We start from the raw sequence: 19,231 nt of genomic DNA, 5'->3' as shown, positions 1-19,231 counted from the left end.
ATCTCTCAAAACATAAATTCTAAATGAGAAATTCATTTCAGAAAGGGCTCACTACTATGAAATTCATAGGAATTCCCATGTACCAAATCACCCAGAAGTGGCTGGATTGATAAAGTAATATAATGACCTACTGAGACATATTAATATGATGTTATTTCTCCCATTGCCAGAATACAGAGTTTGAGGAATCATGGAATAAAAACTAGGACGGATTTTTCTATTATGTTTAATAATCCACTCACAGAATTTTTTATTCCCATCCCTATAAATGGGCAAAAAAAGAGGTCCCTATAAGGGCTGGGGTGGTTGATCCATATTATTAAGGGAAATTGGTCTACTGCCACACAGTGGGGTCAGTATGAACTATGTCAAGAGCCCAGGGGATTATCTGGGTTGCCTCTTAATGTTCTCTTATTTAACAGTAAAAGTTAATACACAACCAACTCCTAAGGACTCAGGCCTATCAGAATTAAGATTCAGCTACCTTACTAGGTAAAGAGCCTTGACCAGCTAGCATGCTGGCCAGGAGCAAAAAAACCAAAACAATGGAGGAAGAGGTTATTGCCAGGGGCCAGCGTGAGGAACTCTGCCCATGGCAAAGGTCATGAGGAAGGAGGCTTGGCATACGCAAAGGCGTGATCTAGCCTCAGGAAACCCCCTGTTCCCGAGCATCTAACCCCAAGACCAGAGTCTGTTTTATGCTCTCACCTACACCTCTGACTTTACGGGGGCTCTCCCCCATAACCGTTTCTCTCGGAGAAGGAGTAAACGTGCAGCTCCAAGGCAATAAAAATTCTTGGGCGTGACAAGAGTGTTTCAGCTTAAGGATTCCTTTGAAGGCTATCTAGCCCACCTGTATAGGTTAGTCCGGCCACATGTGATTGTTTATAGCCTCCCAATCTGAGAGGCACGAGATGTTTTAGACTTACTAAAGGCAAATTCTCTTGTGGAGTTAGAAATTATTAGTATAGTGTGTTGGTTAGGAATTATATTGGTGAAGGGTTTTTTCATTTGTTGTGCCAATAATTGCTGCTAATTCCCTGCTCTGGGTGGGACAAGGGTGTCTCAGGTCTAACCTCTCTGCTGACAGACTAGCTTGTGTGACAGGATTATCCATACTCCTGCCACATGATTGTTTACTACCTCTTAACCATAAACAGCACAGAGAGTTTTGGAGTATTTTGAGAGTCTTAATTAGCATAGGGCTTTTTCTTCTTATTGAGTCAATGATTGCCGCCAGGCCTCCATATCCTTAGGCACCTGGGAATATATTAATCAATGTATTTGGAATATAGCAAAGGAAATATGGTAGTTTTTGATGTTAGCAATACTAGACTTTTTGAGTTAATGGATTTTCTCTTTTGTAATAGATCACTGTACTTTGTTATAAATCACTGTGTCCTTGCTATGTAAAAATGTAACTTTATCATATCTTAAGACTAAATAGATCTTAAGGGGAGCATTGGTGAAAGGATTTTCATTTGTTGGGCTGATGTTTGCTGCTAAATCTCCATGTTCCCTACACTTATAATGAATATAACTAACATATAGGAGAAATAAGTATTAACCTTTAAGCATATAGGAGAAATAAGTATTAACCTTTAAGACTAATCATGTTAACCTTGGGTTAAATAAATTCCTTTCTTGATTGTAACTCACTACACCCTCACCCTATAGGAATGCAGCTTTATTTGGAGGGTGGTGCCTGGTTTGAGAAAAAACACCCTTGGAAGAAATAAGTTTTTTGGTTATCAGAAAGAAAGGATCATAAAATGTCAGCAGGTCTCACTCATGGCCAGAAGATGATGTACCTTTTTTTATACATTTATGTGGAGCACCTGATTTTGACAAAGGTCAGGACTGCTGACTCCCGCGTGACTCTGTATTCATCCCTATATGTAACAAAAGGTATATAAGCAAACCCAAAAATAAAGAAATTGGATCAGTTTCCGGAAAGACTGATTCCCCCATGTCGCTTCTTTCTTGCTCCCGTTTTTCTGGCTGAATTACCATCTGGAGCATGGATGCTATTCCACGTAATCCAAGTTATTCAGCCTCTTTTTCTCCACTAATCTTCCTACTACACTATCCGTTTCTAATCTCTCTATATCTGTGATTAAATATGTATTTTTCCAAAGACGCCAACTCCATCCCCACCTTTGAATCACCCTGGATCCACCGGGGCTGCACCCCAGCAGGTTATAAATATCAACTACAACTTCATGCCGTTATAGAAACAAGTACTTAAGCAAATCTACTTTATTGTTTGTTCTGTATATTTTTGTGCATATTAACTATTTTTTCTTCCCCCTTTCCCTATCAAGTTATATAAAAAATGTTGGTGGTAGTACACTTGATCATCCAGGTGATTCAACCAGAATAACTAACACCTCTAAGAATAACAGTAGGCGCTTCCCAGGTGGCTCAGTGGTAAAGAATCCACCTGCCAACCCAGGAGACACAGGTTCCATCCCTGGGTTGGGAAGATGCCCTGGAGGAAGAAATGGCTGCCCACTCCAGTATTCTTGCCTGGAGAATCCCACGGACAGAGAAGCCTGGTGGGCTGCAGTCCACGGGGTCACAGAGTCAGACACGACTGAGCACGCACGCGCAGTAACTGATGGAACCTACTTGCCATAGGCACTCAGCTCCCTCTCCCGCACTCCACACGGGCACACCCACCCTCCTATATTCTGCTCTGTTCTCCTGGGGCTAGGGTATTCAGACTACATTTCCCAGACTCCTTTTTGACAACTGGAGTCCTGTCAAGTTTGGTCAATAGGAAGCACTGCTGAGAAGTCAGTGGTAGCACAGGTCCCAGCACCGTGATATTTGTTGGCAGTGGTTTCAGGGGAAACGGCGGTAGAGTGACTCTGCACTCCAACAGACCACAGACAGCACCTGTCAGTAATCTTAGCTCTGGTCCGGGCAGTACCATTTGAGCAGATCTAGCATCGACTACAACACCCTCCAATAGTGCAGCGGTGGGAAGAGACTCCTAGCAGCTTCTGAACTCTGAGAATACTAACCTCCCACAGAACAACCTAACTACATTTACCAGTTACCCAGGAAAACCATCACCAACACCCTAGAATGAGATAAAATGAACCAAAAATCCCCTCATTAAAGCAGCCCCGCAGAATGATCAACAGGTAGGTCTAATTTAATTACAAGGGTATCTGAAAATGAGACCATCAGATTGGACTGCCATAGTCAGAGCAGCATGCTCAGGAAGCACTACTGGACGTGCCGCCGCGTCTCCTTATTTACCCGTCCCATCAGTTATAACTTATGACATCACTGCAGATCACAGTGAGAGAGTTTTCTTCCATCACTTGGCCCCTTATTTCAAAGCACAGGTGGATTCATGAACACAAATATCCTTCCTTAAACATAAGTGCCTGTCTACACTTTTGGAACCGATTTTAACACAAGCTTTTATTTTATTCCTGCTCTCCTTATATCAAATACATTTTGAGATTATCAGACTTTACTAAATTTTCCATCAGAAATTAAAAATATCTCCATATAATTTCCTCCCTCTGGTAAGTCAAGTTCATTTTGTGTAAAACATTTCTTCCCTTGTAAAACTAGACTGTAAATTTTTCAAAAAAGAATTTTCTTTTAAATTGACTCTTCAGTCCTATAACTAGTAAGCACCATGCTATTCTGGGACCCCAAAGAAAGCAATTGTAAATCAAGTTCTATAGAACTTCTTTGGTTTGTATTTAAACTAACCATTTATTCAATTCCACAAAGAAATCAGTGTTATATTTTTCTTAACATTCAACTTAAAACATTAGACATAATAAGCTGAATGAGGGAAAATCATTATCAAATGCTAAAAATGTAAACATGAAGTAAACATGAAAACAAATCTCTTTTTAAAAATTCATTTAATTACAAGAAAATTAGCCAGAAAATTGCACAGTTCCAAACAAATCCTCTGTATAAACACAAGGGCTCATTTACCATCATCTTTTTATATTTATCTCTGAAATAACATTCCATCTATTGAACTCAGCTTCTACTGGCAAAATTAGAATACATGGGTATTTTTACTGTTTAATATTCCATAAGCAGAATTGGCTTTTGTCCTGAAGTTATGATGGTGTCTGTCATTCCGCTTCAGAGAAACTCTAAAATTGTCCCCTTATGAGTTTAAATTAGCCACTCTCAAAATCCAATGGAAAAAGAAAAAAAAAAAACAAAACACTGTAGTTTCACTAAAAGATTCCTGTCCTCAACTTCATTTTACCAGCCTAAGTACAAATTCAGAGAAAAGCTTCTTAAGTCCTGTAGTTTCAAATTCCTTTTGTAACTCATCCAACGATGAATACTCTTTGACTTCAAATGCCAGAAACCTGCATTATACAAGAGAAACTCATGAATATGCCTAAATTTGTCAGAGTATAATTATCGATTCAGTTGCTTTTCCATCTGCAATAGTACTAAATTATACCTTTTGTGTTCTGTCTGTACTTTTGTTTCAAACAGTACACTCATCATTTTCTCTTTGCATTTCTTTCCACTTGAGTCCACATCCACTTTGCAGGTTTTCTGAAGAATCAGGTACTCCTAAATGATAGAACAGTATGTTAAATACATATCTTACTCTGAATCTCAAAGTCTCACTTTTAAAGGAGAAATAATCTGCTGGCCTGTTTGCATGCAGACAGAGTACTCGCTTTCTGAATCAAGCAGTAAGAGACTTATACTGTTTTTATGTACTTGGAAGCGTAACATTCTGGTGAATGCTGGAGTAAAGAAGGTTCTAATCCAACTACACAGGCTTAAAACTAGACTTATCAGCCTACTAGAGCTGATTCTGGGGTTAGTTACCTAAATCCTCTGTGCCTCAATAACCTACTCCATAAAATGCTTGCTCTTAACAGCTACCTTATAGGGAAGCTGTGATGGTTAAATGAGCTAATATGTTGCTCTTAGAGGAATGCCTGGCACAACAGCACTTAATACAGCACCAGCCACTGTCATTATTACAGTACTATTACTACTTCAAGGTCAGAGTGAAGTTAATAGGCACACAGCACCAAACTTTCCAAATTGATGGAATCCATAAATATGTACCTGTAATTCTCAATCCTGATAATCTTAAAAAATTTAAGAGATATTTACATTAAATGGCATTTTAGGGAAAGTTAATAAAAAGGAAAGAACTATTTTTAAAAGTTCTTTGGTCTAGCCATATGATTAAATATATATTCATTAATTGATGGATCCAATCAGAGTAAAAACATCTGCAAAACAGCTGCACTTAGCCTAATATGCCTGAGCTGGCTTAAAGAAACATCTGACCCCTTTGGGGAAATATGAGCAAAGAAATTATGACCATTCATTCAGTCAGCCAGTATTTTACCCAAAAGAGTCCAGCTTTATAGATAATGCTAGGAGTGAGTGATATTCGCTCAGTCATGTCTGACTCTTTGCAACCCCATGGACTGTAGCCTGCCAGGATCCTCTGTCCAAGGAATTCTCCAGTCAAGAATACTGGAATAGGTTGCCTTTTCCTTCTCCAAGATATACTATACATCACCTTAAAATATGTCGTTCCTTGGTCAGACCCCAACCCAAGATCTGTATTAAATCTAAAACTGTCTTGTACCTATACACTATAACCTAGCACTACTCTGGTTAACTGACGTTATCAATTATCAAGTTCTGTGTTAAGATCCCGTTATGAAAAGCTATGTAATCCTACAAATTTGTAGTAACCCTATAAACCTTTAAGACAATAAGTTATGAAAGATAAATCTGTTTTAAATAAATTCCACTGTAATTATTCTTGACCCAACCCACTTGAAAGCATAAAGTGATTTGTAGCTCTTTCAAGATTTAACATATAATAAGCAATTTTCCTTGTCTGGTCCCACATAAAGCAGGTTAGATGTTTATAGAATGAGAACTTGAAAAATCTGAAGAAGATGATGATTTTGAAAGCAGCTGCTGAGACAAGTCAAGTGGAAAGCAAAAGTTAGGGAGGAGATGACAAGCTGACAGCCCTAATGATTCTACTTCCACTCACACTAAATCCTGGTTAAGAGGGACCAGGTCCTCTTTCCGGATACTACAGATACCAAATTCAAGCTTCACAATGTATCTTTAACTGCCAAGTTAAAATTTTGCAGGCTTACCCACAAATACATACATTGCTGTGTGCTTAACCAAGGCAAGAAATATAAATAGGCACAAAATTAGTGCAAATTTATAAAGTTTAGGCTCAAAGCTAATTACAGAAACAAACATTTGTGTACCATAGAGAGTTCTTTTTTAATAACCTATCACTTTCATTAAGTGGCATGATTTTTAAAACATAATCTTCTACTTATTCTTCAAGCTTTACAAGTCTGCGCTTGTAATTAGAAGTTACAGATAGTCTTTAAAAAAGAAAATACATATCTATTAACATGGTAAGAGTGCACACAGAAACATCTCAATGATTCATCTGTCCCATTCTTATAAAACACCATTTTAGCAGAAAATAGCCAAGTTTACATTCCACATCAAACGTTTTGGCACCTTGATGTCATTTCTGTCTCCCTGCAGTAAAATCAGTATGATTTTACCCATGAACATCAGTCTTCCTGTCAGCCTTAAATCAGAAGCCCACTTCTCCACAGTTCTGACATATTTAGCCTTCGCTCTCATGTGATCTAAATGCAAAAGAGTCATCCACAACCCATCATCCACAGTCATGCTCGCTGCAGAAGAGCACTTTTCACCGCCACCTCCTGCTTCTGGGTGCTCGAGGATGTGCCTGAGGTTTTGTTGAATCCAGAGAACCAGCTCATGAACCATAGGTTCTGACAAAAGGGTCTCTGCTTGCTCCAGTAACTTCTCCTTCACGATTTCACACTGGGCCCTGGTCAAGTGGTTGGAGTTCACCACAATACCAGGTAGGCAGGACGGGTAACTGAGCGGTAAGTGGAATACCAACTGCAAGGGTATATCCGTATCTGTAATTCCTTCGGCTTTCGTGAGAATTCTGAACATAGCCCCGTCTGTCTCTGGAAAGCATCCAAAAATAATGATTAGTTGTACCTAATTCAATTTGAATGGAACACTAACAAGAGAAAATTTTGGTTTCAGATGTCAATTTATTTTTCATGTGAAAACTAAGTTATTTTATGAAGAGACACATCACACTAAGAAAGCCATTATGTACAGGTGTTTTCTTTCAGCCATATATATACATACATATATATACATTCATAGAATTATGCCCAACCAGCACCCAGGATTTCACTGGCATTTACAATTGCTATTATCCTCTTTTTATTAAGGTCACCAGGAAGGTTTCTCCTTATATGATTTTTTTTTTCCTACCCAGACTTAGTTGCTAATTCTGGAAATTCCTAATAAACTCACATGAACCTTCAAAGAAATAGTGTCGTGTATTTATAAAATCAGCAATTAGCTTAAAAGCTATACACTAAATCCAACGAAAATCATGTTGCAGTGAGTCCAAGCAGAAGCAAATACTGGATCCCGTGAGGTGGTTGTAAGGGTGCAGAGAACACCATGACTATGCATACACACTAACAGCCTGGACTCGCTCTTTCTCACTTCAAATGTATTATTATCAGTGTAACATGAAGGCAGCGAGAGGAACTAAAATGGGGCAGCCATCAGTTCAGCCGTTCTCTGGCTCCATGAGGAGGGGGAAATGGGAAAGTACACACAGGATACAAGATGAAACGCTCTGCTCTCTTTCAGATTTGCTCCACTTCACCCCTCTGATGTGTTCCACACCACTTCACCCCACTTCTCGCAAGTTGATAAAACATCAGGCTGATTCATTCTGCAGGGGGCAGAAGCACACAGATCAGAAGAGAAGAGTAGAACAGAACCGGGTGCCGAGGAGGCTCTTTGAAGTTAACTTGCCTTCGTCTGCGCTACTTCTATCTCCACAGCCCTTGTTTCATTCTCCTTCACAAGACAGGCAGTCAGATCATTCTCATTTTCATACCTGGATTGCTGCTCAACAGCCTAAACAATGGAAACCTGAATGTATCCCCATTTTAAAGAACTGAATAGAACATTAAAATGGCTCTCTAGCCATCTGATTCCATTTATTCAGAAGCCATGGTTATAGACATTGATTTATATGGGACCAAACACATCTGTTACACAAGGTTTTTCTTTAGTAGAATCTTCAGCATCAGAGGCAAATCACAACTGTTTTAGGACACTACCCCAAAACTCAGGCAGTAACCATTATAAGGATGATATTAAAATGATATAACTTAAATTTGTATTACGTAAGAAAAATGTGGCCACATAAAGCAAAGTTTTCCAAACAACTTAGTGCATTCCCCTAAAACCCATCACCAGATTCTCAAAATCTTTCTTTCTTCTATCCTGTTACTTCTCCTTTTTTAAAAAAAAAAATATTTTACTATTAAAGTAGGCTCCCTGGATGTCAGTAAGATCATTACATTTCACTTGGTAAAATGGGTATTATAAATAGACCAACAGACAACGTGTAACCACTAGACTAAATAAGCCTTCCAGAAATCATCTAGAGGGTCCACTTTCCCTCTCAAGGGGGAGATATAATTTTTAAAGCTCTTCATTCATCATTTAACAAATAGTCACAGGAAACATAAGTGACTAGGGTTCGATCCCTGGGTTGGGAAGATCCTTTGGAGGACTAAATGGCAACTGACTCAAGTATTCTTTTTTTAAAATTCATCTATTGAAAATACTTTTTTTTTTAATTGAAGGATAATTGATTTACAGAATTGTGCTGATTTCTGACAAACATCAACATGCATCAGCCTTAAGTATACATATGTCCGCTCCCTCTTTAACCTCTCTCCCACTTTTTCCCCATCCCACCCCTCTAGGTTGTTACAAAGCCCCAGATTGAGTTCCCTGAGACATACAGCAAATTCCCATTGGCTATCTATCTTATGTACGGTAACGTAAGTTTCCATGTTACTCTCTCCATACATCCTACCCTCTCCTTCCTCCCCATACCCCCTCGCCCATCCCCATGTCCGTAAGTCTATTCTCTACGTCAATTATTCTTGCCTGGAGAATTCCATAGACAGAGGAGCCTGGCGGGCTACAATCCATGTGGTTACAAAAGAGTTGAACACAACTTAGCAACTAAACAACAAGTCAGCAAATAGAAAATTAATAAGAGAAAATCCTGACTTTAGCTTTGGAAATTGTGAAATTATTAGTTATGCTTAGAAGGAAAACTACTTTAATTCTATCAAGAATTGGAAAGGACTAACAACCTTCCTACTTGGTTTTCTCTGTGACTCCTTTCACACACACACACACACACACACACACACACACACACACACACACACACACAGGAGTTGCAAACTGAAATTACACAAAATGATGCTATCTCTGTAAGAAAATGAAAATCCCAATAACATACCCCCAATACTGTTGATATCTAACGCAGCAGTAAAATTGTACATTCTTTTAAAAACTCATTTTCTCCCTAAAACTCTAGAAGGATGTATATTACCCTTCCTTTCTCATCTGCCCTGGTTTGTACATGCAATTAAACTGGCTCTTTTTGCCTCAGAAATTTTCATGTAATTACATATACTGTCAGTCTGATTTGGGTTATTTTTCCATAAAAAAGAAAACAAGGTTGTTCCTATCTACTTTATGTTTATTTAACAGGTTAGAAACAGAGTGATTAACAGAAAAATAATGGTGTTCTATATCTTACTGCTAATCTCTGGCCTTCCCTGGCACCAAGATACTCTAGTTATTAAGTTCAACTCACAAACTCATCATTCTCAATAAACATCTGTGCCACAGAAAACTTATGCCTGCCCTAGGAATCTACGATTTTCATAAATTCCAAGAATATTTTCACCTAAAGATCCTAGCAAAAGATTTAAGTCTTGCCTCTGGTTAAAGTTCACATACCTATTCCCTAGTTTGTATTTTTTTTTTATACGTCTTTATGCCTTAAAATAAGTGTATCCATTTCATAACCAAAATAGGGGTTTCAAACCTTATTCTTCCTTACAAGTATATGAAAGAAATTATGCTCCTAACTACCCTCCAAACAACAGAAATTCAAACTAGAGCAACTGAAATAAACCCCAAATTCCATACCATTATTTTTAAGAATTCACCCTACACACACACAACAGAAATTCAATAAATGCTGTACAATAACAGAAGACAGTGGAAAATGTCAACAAATTTAAGAGGATGAATTCTTCAAGATTCATTTAGAGTCTACTTAGAAATCATTGCATCATGACTGCATTATTGCAATCACTGCATCACTGAATCATGGCATCACCGACTGGAAGGACAGGAGCTTGAGCAAGCTCCAGGAGTCGATGATGGACAGGGAAGCCTGGAGTGCTGCAGTGCAGAGTCGGACACGACTGAGCAACTGAACTGCACTGAAGAAATCATTTATATACCACATACAACTGGCTTTCCCCATACTTTCTTTCTTTTTTTTTTTTTTTGCAGTATTTACATGTCCTCAGGGTAAGACTTTGTTCAGAAAACCACTAAAAAGTCCCCAGCAGCCTCTCTTACTTCATTATACAGGGTTTTTTCCCTCTTGCTTCCGGATGCCTCCCCACAAGTATACATCCACCAGTGCTGCAGCTGGATTGTTATATACACTAAAAGGTAGTTACAAAAAAAAAAAAAACTAAGAATAAGTGAAGCTCAAAGTGGCAATCCCTCCTTTAGAAGTGAAGTTCAAGGCTGAATTGGTTTTAGAGGTGACCTCAGTACCAACAATCAGCAGGGAACAGGGCTGAGCAGATTTAGAGGGCTCAGTGGGTGACAGTAATGATTCATTTTGCAGGAAGGTCCAATGCAGTCTGAACATCAGTGTTAGCAGAATACAAAAATTTACTCTGAAGCTACCGTGCAAACATATCATATGATAATGAGTCTTACACCCTCCCATTTTATAACATGCTTATCTGTAAGATGATTTTCCAGAAACACAATTCAACGTATAATGAGCACTAACTATGGTGATATAGTCTCTGTGACCTCCGATTACCTCATCAAGAAAATGAAGATTCGTAACATCACCAGTCTCACCTACTTCCCAGGTATCCACAAGGCCAGGCACACACATTACCCTTCGTAACTATTCTGAACGTAAGTTGGACCACATCTGATTCTTTGCTCTGGGTAGTCGTCTTGCTCTCCTTTTCTGGACAAGTGCTATCCTTGCTAAGAACTGTTTTCCGATTGCAACAACTCATCTCTATTAAGTAGCATGATGCACTGCAAGAGTCCTCGAGCTTAGTGGTTACTAAACCAGCCTGAGCATCTGTTATCTTCTCTATAAAATAAAGAGCACCCCTCATCAGGACTAATGACAAGCCTGGTAGATTTTTAACCATGTTTCCTTCTTTAGATGTGTCTGTGCTGTGTGCTTAGTCACTCAATCATGTCCAGCTCTTTGCGACCCCATGGAGCCTGCCAGGCTCCTCTGTCCATGGGGATTCTCCAGGCAAGAATACTGGAATAGGTGACCATACCCTCCTCTAGGAGATCTTCTCAACCCAGGGATTGAACCCAGGTCTCCCACACTGCAGGCAGATTCTTTACCAACTGAGCCACCAGGAAAGCCTAGATTTGTCTAGTTTCCATGAAAAAAAATGTTAGTGTTCTAACCTACCTTAAATTTCACTGACACAGCTTTTAAAAGTCTTTCAGGATTCTCTGTCACTGTTTTCCCAGTATCTGAGAATAATTCCTTGCCAATTTCATTTGCTTAATCACAGTTTAAGATTACCTATCTTTCTTTTGAATAAAGTTGTTCAAATTGCTCATTCTTCGTCTACCATTCTCTCAGATATACAAGAGATTATGTATATATGCATAAATACTTCTTGAAAAATAAGCAAAAAATAAAAAATCTTGAAAGAAAAAAAAAACAGAATACCTCTCATCAAATAAGATGCATTTAAAGTATCAGGTATATGGCAGGCGACCCCATTAAACCTGGCACTTTGTCTGACTGCACCGCACAGGGAACAGCAGAATGCCCCTGACTTGGTCTACCCATGGCATGCCCTAGTGGACAGGTGTCGGAGCTTTCAGAATTTACACCCATAAGAAAAAGCTACAGCTGATGCCTCTTACAATGAACTTACTACAGCCATCACAAAGAGGCCACAGTGTATGTAAGTCCCGTGAAATTCTCAGCACAAATTAGTCCAGCCAAAAATATGCAATTATTCAGACTCTTCAATCTTATGGCCTTAATATATGACCCCTGGGTTGGCAGCCTGAGCCTTCCCGGGCTACCTCCTACCAGAAGCACAATCCTACCAATGTTAACCTGATTTCAGAGGCAACAAAGAGAAGCTTATTTGAGGGAAAGGCCAGGAAGGAACTGATGGTATTCAGAATGTTCTGGTGTTAAGCTTATATCCTCCAATCCAGGCTGACAGTGACCGCGAGTGGTAGCCAGCAGCCCCACTGGATGTTTACTGTGGTCTATTAAAGCAGTTCTTAGGTACCCTTAATTCCCAGTTGTGAACATCAAACAGTCCTATTTCAACCACTGAATTGTTTTATTCTCCAATGAACCTTTCAGCAACAAAATGTCCTAAGTTGTTACACTGAATTCTTTTATAATTCAATTACTTACTGATGCCAGAACACTGAATTAAATTAATTAGGAGGCATGGCTTGAAGTCATGCTCAATTTAACAGCAGATAAAGGGTCCACAGTGTTCTTTGTATCAAAAAATTGCTTCCTTTCTTTCTGTGCTTACTTTTTTCAGTTTTCTCTGAACCATCAGCAGTGTCCTATGTTCAGCCATGTGCTGAGGACACAGATCACGGTTACTCCATCCTCTCTCAGGTGTAATGGTAAATCCTGGTTCATTTTCCCAGGATATTCCCAGTTGAGCCATAATAAAGGAATTAAAGAAAACTAATGATGTCCTCAAATAGCCTGCCTCAAGTAGAAATAATGAAGTAATTATCAATAAAGAAAGTAGTGAAGACAGCAAGTAAGGTGATAAAGAATAGCAGATGCTATCCTATCAGAAGATGGGTGACCCTCCCCCAAAAAAAACACTAAAAGTGAGTAAATCTTTTCATAAGGATTTTAAACGTTGTTTCAGAAAGCTGCAAGACAGGCTAGGCATTGAAAAGAAAGCAGCTTCACCACATAAATTGGTTCATGGTGCCCAGAACACAACAGTGCTAAATGAACGTGTACAGACTGGTGATCAAGAGGAAAAAGTGAAAAGGAGGCAAGCCTCCGCAGGTGAATAACACGTCACATGGACAGGAGGAATAGATCCTAACCCTTGATAGCTTTCTCACAACACCCAGACATTTTAGACTCCCTTCTTAAAGGTCAATCAATTTATGGTCAGAAAGACGATTTTAATAGCAGCTGCAACATGACAGAAGTTTAGATCTCATGCCAAAAAATTTACATAGTGTATTTGAAAGCTAAGAGAAAACTGAAAATCATCTGCACCACTGCACTTTTTCATAAACTGAAGTTTTGTTTTTTACTTAACAGAAGCTACAGACAGATACAGAGAGTAAGTTTTCGCTATCATGAAAATAAACCCAGAAGAACCGTTCTAAACTGTAAGCTCTGGGGAAAGTGTCTTTGAAAAACCTTGAGTTTTCAGGGACTCAAATGTGAGCGGAACAATTAATGCGCTCCAAGAGCCTGTAATTGACAACCACCTTTAAGCGAACTAAAAAAGCTGAAGAAAAACAATCCAACTGGGAGAGCTCTGAGTGAGCGCTGTTTGAATTCAAAAATTCATTCAACAATAATTTACTATGAATACCTACCACGTACCTGGCACTGACCTAGGTGCCCGCAGTTTTGTGATTACAAAACGGACAGGGTCCTGCCTTCTTGCAACTTGAGACAACCAAATACCCATTTAGTTAAACTTCAATGGGTGCCCCGATGGCGAAGTTGGCTTTAAACTAGGGGTGTCAGGAGAGACCTCTTTTTAAGATGAGATCTGAAGAATAGGTTCAGGACACCCAGGGAAAGCCTGGGGGGACGCTGTCCAGGAGGGCGCAGCTGGTAGCCCTCAGCGAGTTGAGGAGTGACCAGGACAATTAGGGGGTGAAACGGCCGCGGGGGGAGGTATGTGAGGGGGATGTATAGGTGAGTGGCGGGGGGCGGGGGACGGGAGAATGGGGGGAAATCAAGGAATGGGGGGGAGCGAATGGAGGTGGGAACGGGCGAGTGGGGGACGCGAGAGTAGTGGGTGAGACGGACCAGTGGATGAAGGGGCGCGGGAAGCAGGGACCGGCCGACGGGCTGCAGGAGCCTGAGCGTTGTGTTCTCGGTTGACTGCAGAGCAGCGGGAAGGGGCGCTACACTATTCATGTTTTAAGGGTCGCCGCACTCTCCCGCCTGCTCCCGCACACGCCCAGTCCCGGCGCCTGTCACTCCATCACTCATCTACCCCGGCCCCCAAGAGTGGGCTCGGGGCGGTGAGCCCAGCCGGGGTGGTGAGGAGCCCGGGTCCCTCTGGCGCGGAAGTAGTCACCTGAGAGACTCAGCACTTCCCACTCGTCAGGCCCGCAGAAAATCGCTGCCAGGGCCGAGAGCTCCTCCCGCACCGGCTCCGCCATGGCCGCACGGCCTCGCACGCTCGGCACCGCCCCTTCCGCCGCTGCTGCCGCCCCGGCCGTCCCAGAACAGTGCGGCCAGGCTGCCACCGGGGGGCGCCCCGCGTCTCCGCTGGGCTCCGCGGGCTGGATGCCGCTAGACGCCCCGCCCACAAGCTCCGGCTCTGTAACTGCAGCCGGAAGACTCACGCCGTTTGGGGGACTTTTCTCCAAGGGTGAAGGCCCTGTGGTCCGAGGCAGGGTGTCTGCCAGAGGCCACCGTACAGCTCACCCGCTGCTTTTCTAACACAGGGAAGCCGCCTAGCAAAGCCGGAAATTCTCTAACTTTAGTCCGGGCTTTGAACACTAGCCATTCCCTCCCAGACTCGTCCTTGAAGGGAACTTGGAGGTTAGGGGAAAAAAAAAAAAAAAGCAGGGAAGTGACCAGAAGAGGTTAGCCCCTGTCTGGCTCAGAAGTGAACTACGGGTTAGAGACACTGCAGTTAACAGATCAGAGGAGATTCTCCGCCCTCATGGAGGTACTGGAGACCCAGGCGATCTGGGACACCCGGAAAACTTCCGGGGCAGTAACAACCTCCACATGCTGAGCGGTAACTGGCACTCAGACTCTAGAGCAAGACCGGATTCCTCTTTTTCTTTCTCCTAACGATGGTTCAGAAGGCAAGAGTTGGACCTGCCAGCTCTGCAGTCTAAGGATGTTACTGGGGTGGCCTGGACCCTTGCGGGGGACCTGTGTACCCAGGTGCTGGGAGCAGTGTCATAACGTTCCTATTTGTCTCTGGCTTCACAGGGTTCCCTGGTGGCTCAGTGGTAAAGAACCCACCCGCCAATGCAGGAGACCCAGGTTCAGTCCCTGCGTGGTGAAGATCCCCTGGAGAAGGGAAATGGCCACCCACCCCAGTATTCTTGCCTGGGAAATCCCATGGACAAAGGATGCCTAGCCGCTACAGTCTATGGGGTCTCAAAAGAGTTAGACATGGCTTAGCATGTAAACAATAGCAAACAAACAAACAAAATCATAGGGGACAGCTCTGCTGATTGGCAACCCCCACTTGCCAATGCAAGTGGAACTCCTGGGCCTTTGAGGGTACAATCAAGTATGTAAATGTGCCAAATGCTAGCTTTTCAACATTACTCATTTTGTGATCTTCGATTGATACAAAGCAATGTGATTCTGAACTCCACTCAAATCTAAGAATGTTCAGGTAGCAATAGGGTAACAGAATTATCAATCCATTCTGTTTCAGCGTTGGTTTTGTGAACAAGATTACAATGATTCCGTGTGATAGTTTTTTCAGTATGTTTGACTTATCCTTTTGTTTGTCAAGTAACACTTTAAAATTTTGCAGACCCAAAAAGTAGCTGGCCTAGTTCACAGAGGTCCCACGATTTTTGTTTGTATCAGAAATAACATTTTGTGAGATAAATCAGGGAATTTAGATGGCTACACAGTGACTCTTGTCATTGACCTATGGATATCAGGGAAACAGGGCTGATTTAAAGACTGAATTCATGTTCCCATCATTAACATCCTTCCCACTCCAACTAAGAAGGGGTCTTAAAAAGGAAAAGATACTGTCTTCTGAGAACAGAAAGGAAGTTTAACAAGATAAACTGCAGGAGAAATGCCTTTCAGAGAATGCCTTGGGGTTTTAGTGACCCCAAGTAATTAAGAGCACTGCTGTGTACATAGCTGAAAAGACAAAGGTTTATTTAAATGCATAATTATCTCTGATGTGGCCAATTTGTTTAATAATAATAACTCCTTTGAGTTATTTCCAAAGTAGCAGCAGTTCAGTAGGTTCAGTAGCTGCTAAAGAGTTTGGTGAGCAAAAGAATAAATTTTTAATTTAAAACATCATTGAACTATTTTTAATTTTAGCTTGAAATCCAATGTTAGTATTAAGAGTGGTAGGAAAATATTAATTTATTTGACTTATTAAAGATAATCGACAAAAAAATCAAGTAGTTCGTATCTTTTTTTTGATTTCCTGAATTCAATATAAGTGATATGAGTACAATAATATTAACAGCAAGACTACAGCTGTCAGAAATATTAGGAGGCATCCCTGAAGCCTGTTGTCACAAGGTGTCCATGAAATTGATGTAAGAGTGCATCGATCTATGTAAAATTTTCTTGTCAATAGGTTTCTTCTTTGCTTTTCCTTTCTTCGTTGATTTCCTAACCTGCTTCTCATACTCCATTTAGCATGTTTAAATAAAACAGGAGTCGATGTGCATGTCTTTTAAATTGACAGTATCCTCAGGCCCTGAAGTCCTATGAATAAGTTTCTATTCTCTGACATTTGGAAGTAATCATCACAGAGAAAGCATAATGTCAGCTTGATATTTCTCTCACTATGAAAATACCAGCTACATGTCAAATATCTGAAGCCTACCTTAATGTAGTAAATTTTCTTGGATTCATATGCTACTGAAAATTCTAAATATTTAAATGTGCAATGATATCTAGACATGTGGATAAATGTCTAGTTAGAGCATGATCTCTTTCTCTTCTTCTCTACTCCTCTGCCTCAACAGTGTTTGTTTTCCTAGAACAATATTGTTTATATATGCAACTTTCCTAAATAGTTGCTTTCCCAAGACCAAAGGAGAAGCTATAAATCTCTCACCTCCAGTTAAAACCACTAGCCCACGAGAAAGAGTTCTTTAACTTTTCTGGGAAAACCTTTCTATTTACTTTATCATATGTAGTATGTGGACTGAAATATTCAACTCTGTGTCTGCAATTTTAAGTCAAATTAAGGTAGGAGACAGATGGGCCCCTGGGCTGGACAGCTGGTGTTTGTCAATTGGAGTAAAATTGAAGCTTTGTTCTCATCCAGACTCTTGAGGAACAGTGCTAGTGGCAAAAGCTATGAAGCAAGAGATAAGGTACCCACTCCTAAGGTCAAGGAAGACTTCCCTGTCTGCACATGCGCAGGAAGGCTTCTGGGGGTTCAAAAAGGGAGGGAGTCCAACCCCATATTAAGTGTGAACATGCACCCACAGGCCATCTTAACAAAAAGTTGCACATACATATTGGGGAGGGTCCTAGAACCCTAATTCTGACTCCTAATTCTGAAGTGAATGGAAGTGTGATAAGGAAAATGATCATATTAAGACTATGAGGCAAGTAAAAATGCTTTCAAGAACCACTAAAAGTAAAGAACAAAAGAGGCATTAAATGCCAACTTGCTAAGTGAACCTGAACTCCAGTAAGTTGTGCTACTGGTTTTGTCTAAAGGCTTTCTGTATTTACTTACTTCATAAATACTCATAAGTTGCTTCATAGTTCTTGGGCACTATTGGTCTGGCTCGACAAGCTGAGTATTAAAACACAGAGATGAAAGCAGCAGGCCTTTGCTCTCTTCAGTTTTGAGTCTAGACAGGTAAACCCTGCGTGCAACAATTACACGTTCTTTCATCATGCTGAGGTAACAAGAAATGCCACATTCTCTGATTCATGTAAAGTCCACTGTCATGGTTTGGTGACCATGAAGGGCTGCTGTGGAGCACATTACCTCCCACGATTTCCCAGAGGATAAATATGTCTGTAATGCTAAGGAATATAGTAGGTTTCCAAAAGTACATCAAGTCAGTGGTGTCGATTGGCCATAGTTCTTTTTGTTCTGTTACCATGTATGAGTCACAAATTTATTTTTCACCCAGAAAACAAAAGCAAATAGAATGCGTAAGAATTTGATATTGACACTGTAATCATACCCTTCTGCGGAAAGATCTGCCTCCACCTTGTCCAAGTAATCTGTACTCCCTCCAAAAAATTGGTTACATTCTGCCTGTAAGAAATTGTTTGATTCTCACACAGGAGCAATATCAAAAGTTTCAGCTTACCTTGTAAGAAAACATCCCCATGACCCAGGTCCATTACATAAATGTTCAATGCCTTATCAATGTTATAAAAAGAAGTCTTCAGTTTCATTAGGGTTTTAGACTTTGCCTAACACCCTAGAGTTAATTTTGGTTATTACTGTATTTTTTGTTCATCATATATTTTGTCAGTGTGTATTACTAGTCTGACCAGTTTTTATTATCTGGACTGGAGGAGGGGGTACTTGGCAATATGTCAATTTTATAAAACTCCTTTTCTCCAAACTTGTAAAGGAATTATAAATAAGTCAATGCTGCCATCTTGCAAAATAGATTCTCAGTGGTTGAAAGTTGAAAGAAAGAGTATATCAAAGAATCAAAACTGTGACTGGGAAACTTAGATCTGAATTTCCTTATAAGAAAAAATGTGGGGGCTCTGCAGGCAGAAAATGTATTAGGCACAGAGAGATGAAAGGGAGGGAAAAAGGAAGGAGGAGGGGCAAAGAGGTACGCTAGGAAGATCAACACTTCAGAACACTATGTGAAACGACAATTTTCATGAAGTGAAGGAAGTCATAGGTTAGAAGTTTGGCTCTATTTCTAGAAGATTTATTTACCAGCTTTTTTATGCATAAAGAGTCCTGAAACTTTATTTATTAATAATATGAGGTCTAGGTTTGCTTCAAAATAATGTAGGAAGGGGGAAGAAGCTGGGGTATGGATGGGGCTGACATGACCATAGGTTAATAACTGATGAGATGGAGTTGTGGGTACCCAAGGATTT

General features: G+C 40.5%; 1 protein-coding gene across 3 annotated transcripts; it reads right to left on the bottom strand.

The window, feature by feature from the left end:
* Nucleotides 1-3,879: 3,879 nt before the first annotated feature.
* Nucleotides 3,880-14,627, bottom strand: RWDD3 (RWD domain containing 3). Of its 3 annotated transcripts, none has more exons than XM_027972260.2 (4): nucleotides 13,826-14,627; nucleotides 6,538-7,025; nucleotides 4,463-4,578; nucleotides 3,880-4,364 (listed from the first exon to the last, which is right to left on the bottom strand). In XM_027972260.2, the coding sequence occupies exons 1-4, from the start codon at nucleotides 13,911-13,913 to the stop codon at nucleotides 4,250-4,252; spliced, it is 807 nt and encodes a 268-aa protein (XP_027828061.1). In that variant the 5' UTR covers nucleotides 13,914-14,627; the 3' UTR covers nucleotides 3,880-4,249. The 3 variants fall into 3 exon arrangements, with proteins under 3 accessions (XP_027828061.1, XP_027828066.1, XP_027828076.1); XM_027972265.2 differs by having other exon boundaries at nucleotides 14,535-14,627; XM_027972275.3 differs by having other exon boundaries at nucleotides 4,253-4,364; nucleotides 6,585-7,025; nucleotides 14,535-14,627.
* Nucleotides 14,628-19,231: the final 4,604 nt, after the last annotated feature.

The sequence above is a fragment of the Ovis aries genome, chromosome 1, assembly GCF_016772045.2.
Source record: "Ovis aries strain OAR_USU_Benz2616 breed Rambouillet chromosome 1, ARS-UI_Ramb_v3.0, whole genome shotgun sequence".
NCBI lineage: Eukaryota > Metazoa > Chordata > Mammalia > Artiodactyla > Bovidae > Ovis > Ovis aries.
This window is presented reverse-complemented; position numbering and strand designations above follow the sequence as displayed.